The sequence below is a fragment of the Vicia villosa genome, linkage group LG5, assembly GCF_029867415.1.
Source record: "Vicia villosa cultivar HV-30 ecotype Madison, WI linkage group LG5, Vvil1.0, whole genome shotgun sequence".
NCBI lineage: Eukaryota > Viridiplantae > Streptophyta > Magnoliopsida > Fabales > Fabaceae > Vicia > Vicia villosa.
This window is the reverse complement of record NC_081184.1, coordinates 115,327,042-115,335,242: the sequence shown is the minus strand read 5'-3', so window position 1 is coordinate 115,335,242 and position 8,201 is coordinate 115,327,042. Positions and strand designations below refer to the sequence as shown.

At 34.6% G+C, this 8,201-nt stretch overlaps 1 protein-coding gene across 1 annotated transcript; it reads right to left on the bottom strand.

Moving 5' to 3' along the window:
• Positions 1-298: 298 nt before the first annotated feature.
• Positions 299-7,934, bottom strand: LOC131602096 (D-ribulose kinase-like). Its single transcript, XM_058874105.1, has 9 exons — positions 7,696-7,934; positions 7,411-7,589; positions 7,157-7,296; positions 6,784-7,036; positions 6,536-6,668; positions 6,227-6,315; positions 4,909-5,186; positions 899-968; positions 299-669 (listed from the first exon to the last, which is right to left on the bottom strand). Exons 1-9 carry the CDS (start codon positions 7,766-7,768, stop codon positions 466-468), a joined length of 1,419 nt encoding a protein of 472 aa, XP_058730088.1. The 5' UTR covers positions 7,769-7,934; the 3' UTR covers positions 299-465.
• Positions 7,935-8,201: the final 267 nt, after the last annotated feature.

Sequence of the window (8,201 nt, the reverse complement as noted above, 5' to 3'; positions counted from 1 at the left end):
GAAGTTAAAGAGCAACACATTTAGGGGGAGTGTTAAAATTAATGTGTTGTAACCACCACTGGCTTTAGAGTTATGTTAGAGTTGTAACATTAAGATTGAGAGAACCAAGAGTCCTCATCTTAATTATCATCTTATTGTATTCTATGTCAGTTTTGATTCAAGCCTATATAAAGGCTTTGTAATGCTAAGAAAGATATAGCAGTTGGTGGTGAATTCAATAAAATAGCAGTTTTAAAGCATATCTTCCACCTGTGGAAGTATAGTGAGAAAAGTGTCCTGTGCAGTTTTAAAGCATATCTTTTACCAGTGGAAGTATAGTGCAAAAAGTGACTAAATCCAGTTTTTCTCTGTAAAATCCTGCAGTAGCATAGTTTATCACATACCACCTCTAGAATACCACCAACAACAATGCAAATACTTCCAAACAACAGAAATTAGCCATTTTCATCAAATAGCTAAGAGTTTTCACAAAATATTTTGTTGATCACCCTTTATTGCCAGCAATGCAGTTCCATAAGCTGCTTCTGTTTGATTTGCACGACTCACTGGTAAACCAAGCACCCTCTCTCTTATCTTTGTCCACTTCTCATTATTTGCTCCTCCACCGGCTGTGAAAACTTGATCTACCGCGGTTGCACCGAGCTCCTTTAGCAATCCATATCCCTTTGCCTAAAATACCAGTGCATTCTCTCAGAGTTAAAGCAAAAAATCATTAAATAGATGGTTTGTGTAGCACAAGTGGTTTTAACTAGAGGTTAGTAGAATTGAAGTTTAGGAATGGGATTCAAACTCTGATGAATAAGAAAATATTATCGTGACAAAATAACAACTATTATTCTTACATTTGTCTGTAAAAATAATTATGCAACCCAGTCTAAAATGAGTCTAAGTTTTTTACCTCAATTCGTGCAATGGATTCCAAAATCCCATGCAAGTATTCAGCATCATTTTCTGGACGTGGAAGTAGCCTGTCCAAAAAATTAAATTCCATTAGTTATTATGCAAAATAAAAAGAATCTTGGTTGGTGGTCACAGGTGAACATGAGTTTGTTTTGATCGGTATGGTTGCATAGATAGCATAACCAAATCTGGCTTTGTCACTGAACCTAAATGAACCAACATTAAATCTGATTCTATATATGGAACTTTAAACATCCTTTCTCCTACCAAAAATGGGTTCAATCATCATCCGTAATAAAGACAAGGAAGTGTCAAAGAATTTCCTTTGGGACACTTGTTAAGGATTGAAAAATAGAAAGTATTAAATGCAAAGTAATGTTTTTAAAGCTCCTAATAAATACTGTACTTTTTACTAGATATTTCAACTGTATTTCTAAATTTCTTAACAGTGGACAACCTTAAGTGAAATTAAATGCATTCTGACTACTTATGCAGTGCCCCATCAAGAACCAACTTGCATATATGGAACAATTGATTAATAAGCATTACACAATTCAACAATGTGAGGAATATTTCAACAATGTCAGAAATTACTGCTGGCCTATTTTATTCATTACAGAGATGCTTTGGAGGCCATCCTCATTAAATAGCTTTTGTTCCTTTGCAGGATGATTTTTAAATTTAATGACATGACAGAGAGAGAATACTATTTGAGATACAAAAAAATGTCAGTTCTGAGATAGAAAGTGGTATCTATTGTAATAAAAATTAGTAGAAACAACAATTTATTTATAACAATCTCTGGACTGCTATCTTAGAAAAGGGAATGAGTTGTTTTACAATACAACAAATCAGGAATTAACACATACATAAATAGATAGTGGAATATTACAAGGCAACTTCTATCCAAGAAATTCAATAGCTTGGTCTCTCCCAATCGATATCCAGTCACAAAAATAAATGCCTACATACTTTTTCTTCCATTTCCTTAAGTTGGATAGTTTAGAATAATCAACTTGTATTTTACAATTATTTTATACAAATTTATATGCAAGAAAAAAAATATATAGATAAATAAAAAAACAATTTTAATACTAATTGTTGGTGGTATTCTAGAGGTGGTATGTGATAAATTATGGTGTTGCAGGATTCTGCAGAGGAAAACTGATTTTAGTCACTTTCTGCACTATACTTCTACTGGTGGAAGATATGCTTTAAAACTGCTGATTTTATTGAATTCACCACCAACTCTGCAATATCTTTCTTAGCATTACAAAGCCTTTATATAGGCTTGAATCAAAACTGACATAGAATACAATAAGCTGATAATTAAGATGAGGACTCTTGGTTCTCTCAATCTTAATGTTACAACTCTAACATAACTCTAAATAAAGACAATAATTAGAATTTGATGGTTGCAATTCTCTCATAATTCTTACTAAAATCAGTGGTGGTTACAACACATTAATTTTAACACTAATAAATAGAGAATAATCAATACCCCTCAAGCTGAAGATGTATATCATATGCCCCCAGCATTTTATATATATAATCAATCTGAGGATTTAATGATACCAAAAAGGATAGTCTCTCTGATACCAACATGAAAATAAAGTAAGTGTAGCAGATATAAGGATGTTGCAATGGATATGTGACAAAACTAGATAGGATAAGATTAGAAATGAAAATATTAGAGAGTGTTGGGGTAGAGCCTATAATAGAGAAGATGGTGAAAAATAGACTTAAAAAGTCTGGACATGTGGAGAGAAGACCTGTAGCTTTTGTGGTAGGAATACCTCGAAAGATTATAAGAGAAGTTATTAAAAACGATCTCGAGATTAACGATTTAGATAGAAGTATAGTTCTGGATAGAACATTATGACCAAAATTGATCCATATAATCAACCTCACTTAATGGGATAAAGCTTGGTAGTTGTTAATTATCACAACTACGTCCGTAGGACCTAGTTCACAAAATTTTGACTCTTATACCAACTACTTCAACCATAAGAGTTCATAGGAAGTGTGAGCTATAACAAGATAATTTACCTCTATACTTGACTTGGTTGACTTGGTAATAACAGTTTGCTTTTTACTTTTTCATAACATTAAGTTACCTCCAATCAAAACACAATTCTCTTAAACACTCACTCTCTTATCGTGTGAAACACATGTGGGTCCTAATACTCTCTTAAATTTCTGCTTGAATTTTTTGTCCTGAAAGTGTTACTATATTTTTAGCAAAGTCTTGTTTCAATTGGTTTGTGTTCATTCTTTAACAAATAGTTAATACACTAATTGAAATAATTTTCAATTAGAGGATTGAGTATCTTGTTTCTCGTTTCTTATATTATTTGTGTTTTGCAATCAACTATTGGTTTTGGCATAAACATCAATTCAAAATCATAGTACTCCCAACAGTTTATAAAACCATGTTTTCGCACCGAAAAAGCGTCTAATCTATTCATCCTCCCTTTTTAGATTACAGAAAGCCTATCAAATAACAATTAGGGAATACTTTAATAGCAAAGACCCACTAACAACAAACTGTAGGTTTCTCAGGGGGGAAGTGTAACAAGCTTCCATGTACCACTGGACTTTAATGCAGTCGTATTATCAATCATTGTTTTCCGTAATCCTAGATGGGATAATGCTTCCTTGACAGACTTAGGAATCAAGATAGCAGATATAACACGAACAAATGCATAGTGGGATGGATGGAGAAAGATCATGAACAAAACAAGTCAAAAACTTGAAGGACAAAATATACGATTTCGAATTTTCCTGTATCAACTATATGAACAAAACTAGTGGAGCCAAATATTCTAGTTTTCCTATATTAACTAGATGAAGATCTTTCCACTCAGCGATATCATTTGAGTGGTGTGTGTGTGGTCAACTAGACTAATGTATGATACCATAAGAATCCAAGGGGCCGAACAGTGCGGAATAATATTCTTTGACATTGTCACTTCCCAAAATTCTAATTGTTTTTCCAACTTAAGTTTTTGTCTCTAGACAAAAATCATGAAATGCATCTACCAATTATGAATGATCCTTCAATAAGGTTATCCAAGTACATCGCAAGAAATCATCAGAGAAAGCGAATTAATACTGATATCCTAAAATAGAAGGCATGCGGCTAGGAGTCCAAATATAAGAATGCACAATATCAAAGGATGACCGGGATCTTTTATTGGCACTACTAGGAAAAGCCACCCAAACATGCTTGCCAAGCCAACACGACTCACAATCAAGGGTCTTTAAATGTGAAAGTTGAGAAACCAATGCCTTTAACTTATCCATACTTGGATGACCCAAACATCGAAGAATGATATTCATTGCTGCTGAAACACCACAGGTGGTGAATGGATGAGGATGAAGGTAATAGAGTTGGATGTGATTCACATCCTGTCCTAATTGTTTTTTCTGTTCTTCACTCTCGTATAAACGGAAAATAGTGAGAGCCGTGCGGTGGCAGATAAGCACAACAAATAATTAAGAGTGACCTTGGGATGCAATCTTAGTGACAAAAGACCAAAAACAGTGCAGCAATGTACCTCCTACACACGTTCACAATGGAAAAACAACAAACAAACCCCCAAAACACGTGTCAAATGTGGGACCCGGACACTGAAAGTTGAATAGTTTAGAAAAGTCAACTTGTATTTCACAACAAGATGCAAGTTTATATACAAGAAAGAATATCTCAAGGGAAAATAAGTCAATAAGGAAAGTATATTGAGGTTCATAAATAGATCAACATCCTATTTTTTCAATAATTGTCTAATAACATAACTACCACCTTAATACATAATTGTTGCCTAATAATATAATAACAATACTGATAAGAGGTCTAACATTCTGAAAGCCTACTATGGACAGGACTTCAGTTAGAAAATCCATATCAAAATAAATCTAGAATTAAGTTATATTATAAAGAAGACTCCATGCAAATTGAATTCCAAAAATTGTCTGTTCCAACAGAAAACAGAACGGATTCAGTACCTGGGAGCCAAATCTGGATCTGCAATTGGAAATCTTTCACCAGCTTTTGGAAGAGGATAGTAGTCCAGAAGAGATGATTGTGAGGGATTGATTTGTTCACTCAGTTTCTTTAATTGATCATCGGTGAATAGCTGTTTAAGAACAGCTCCGCCAGTATTTGAAGCACCACCAACAAGCCATTTATCTTCAAGGCGATGACTATACACCCCAAACCGAGAATCCTCAATTCTTGTGTTGCTTAATAGTTTAATAGCAAGTGTTGAACCCAATGAAGTGACCTATTCAAGGATTATGAGAAAAAAACTGAGTCAGAAAAGCTAATGTGGTCAGAGCATCCACAATGGTGGATCTAAAGGGGTGGTTAGTTTATAAGCTTTGGAGTTAATAAGAATCAACCATTGGAGGGAGTAGCTTATAGGAACAGAGAACCTATAGAAACTCCACAACTTATCTCATGATTGAACAAAAGTGAATTTGGAATAGTAATTTTTTAGACAAGGATGCATTTAAATATAGTACTTGGTTGATGAAATGTAAGGATGTGAGGTTATTAATGAGACACATAGTAATTTTTTTGGAGCTGCTGAGTTGGGGGATGCGGTGCTTAAGTTGAAAAAGGTTAAATGAGTGATGGTCCAGGTGTGACCTACTTAAGAATCTCAATGAGAGGTGTCGAGTTGTACGTGCTCTTAGTTGCATATAAGTAGCATGAATGCATGATCTTGTAACGATGAAAGAAATGGTTTAATAGTAAGACTTCTATGCAAAATTATAATTGAAGCACATTAAAAAATTCTTATTGATGAAGATATACATTCTTTATATCAAATTTATTTGATTAACAAACCAATATTCTAAGTGTTAGAATCAGAAAATGTTGATATTTATTAGCTGAACAAAGTCTCTGATTAGTGCTAATTAAGGATTAGAATTAGCAATCACATCCATCAGGCTTTTCATGTATTTATTGTGATCATATTATAAATACAGTGTAGTGTGATCCACTTAAGAGGTGTTAAGTAGTCGATGCTATTAGTTGCATATATAAAGTAAAATGGTCTTGTAATGATGATACAACAGGTGTAGCATAAAGACGTCTATGCAAAATTATAATGGAAGCATATACAATTTTCCATTTTTGAAGCAATACATACACTCCATTTGGATGATGAACTGAAAATGAAATCTGAATAAAAATTTATTCCATTAACAATCCAAGATTCTAAGTTATCTTTCGGAAAATCTTAATTTGACTATCACAAGACATAACAGGTCACGAATAAATAACTAAAGAAGAATAAGTTTACTAAGAAATTACAGCTTTTCCAGGTTGAGTAACACGAGCTGCAAGAAATGCAGCTATACTGTCTGTGGTTCCAGTGCATACAACACACTCCTTTTGAAAACCTGAAAGGATATGCACTGTGTATATGATTTTTCAATTTCAAAGCAACAAATATTATAACCAGTAAGTTAAGGAAAATCGGGTGTCATTACAACACAGCAACATGTAAGACCAGAAAGTTGGGTTGCTTGTGCATCACTTAGACAGAATAAATTTTCCTCTAAGTGTTGCTTTGTACAGATTCTCATACAACCACAATTCATACAGTTAAAGAAAACATACCAAATTTATTTCTAAGTTCCTCCTTTAAACAAGCAATTGGAGTTCCTGGTGCAACAACCGAAGGTAAAAGATGAGAGTAGGGTTGAGAGATTAGCCATGACGGATATGAGTCAGCTTCAGGATCATACCCAACCTGCAAAACATAAAAACAACAGATAAATTTTCCAACTCAGACATCACAACAGACATAATTAGTATTTATCCTAGCTATTAAAACAGATAATAAGTTAGAGCTTATTAAATGATGCCTTCAGCGCATTATTATAATCTGAAACTCCAAGCTTTCCATGAAGCAGCCACAAAAGCCAATCTGCTTGGTGCAACAACAGAGCAGACTTTTCATTCAAACCATCACGATTCCACCACGTGACAAGCTTACACAGAGTCGACGTAGCAGAGCATACTGTATGATTTAGAGGTGCAATAGATTTTACAGCAGGTAGTGCTTCAGGACAACTCTCATTGTAAAGAAAAGGTCTCCACAACGGCTCTCCCGTGTCACTGCAATATCAAATTAATATTCCCACTTCAGAATTCACACACCATATTAACTCAATTCACATCAGTGTAGTCAATACAGCAATTTGTTCAAATGCCGCTACACAAAAATTGACAATGTACCTATCAACAATGATAGTAGTTGCAGATGTACCATCAATAGAAATGGACACAATGTGTTTGCGAAGGTTAGGTGGGATGTCTTCAAGCAACAGAAAAAGTGTCTCCTTCCATGAACGTACCCAATCACGTGACTCTCCATTCTTTCTAGACAAGAGAAACAAAAATCTCAGCATAATTTATGAATAGGAACAATCAATTAATTTAGCCTCTAAAATTGAAGAACGTTATCCTTAAGGTTGAAATTGAAACGATACCGAGTATAGTGGATATGGTCTCTTTGCCTCGGCCTGAATTGTGCCACCGATGTCAATAACGGCAAACCTGGCACCCGAAGTGCCAAAGTCCAAGCCGAGATAGAGCCTTTCACGTTCTAGTTGCTGTTTATTGCTATTTCCGTTTATGAGAGACATTGACACTGTCCGTGGTTTGTTGCCTGATACAAATAATAGGGTGAAAGTGTTACTGGAATCTGCTGAAGATAAAAAAGATGAAGAAAAAGAGCGGTTGGTGGTTCTGAAAGTCTAGATTGCATTGCCTACCAGGTTTTCGACTATATGTCCGAGATGTTAAAACGGTGGTTGCTGGGTGGGCTACTGAAATGGCGCCTACCATTGTGTTTATTATAGTCGTGCGGATAAGGGGACTTCAGGAACAATGATGGCAAAGTCACTCCGTGAAGGATAAAATACGCCCCTTTTTCCTGTGGGACGAGAGAAAACCATCTATGCTGGTCACATGATATGAGATGACTTGGCACAGTATTTTGACACAGAAAAGAACTGAAGAATAAAAAAAATTAAAGTAGGTGTATTTTTAGGTAGCATCTAAAATGAACCATCTAGTAAGTGGTTCACAAGTGCACCATTTTTAAATATCGTTGGATGTATTTAAAGGATTAAGATGATTTAGGAAAAAAATAGATCACATATAATTTTTCTTATGCAATTACTCGCTCCGTCTTCTCTCTTACCATCGATTTAGATTCAAGATCAACTTCTCTTTTCTCAAAATCCAAATTTGCCTCAAACCATATCTACTACTTCTC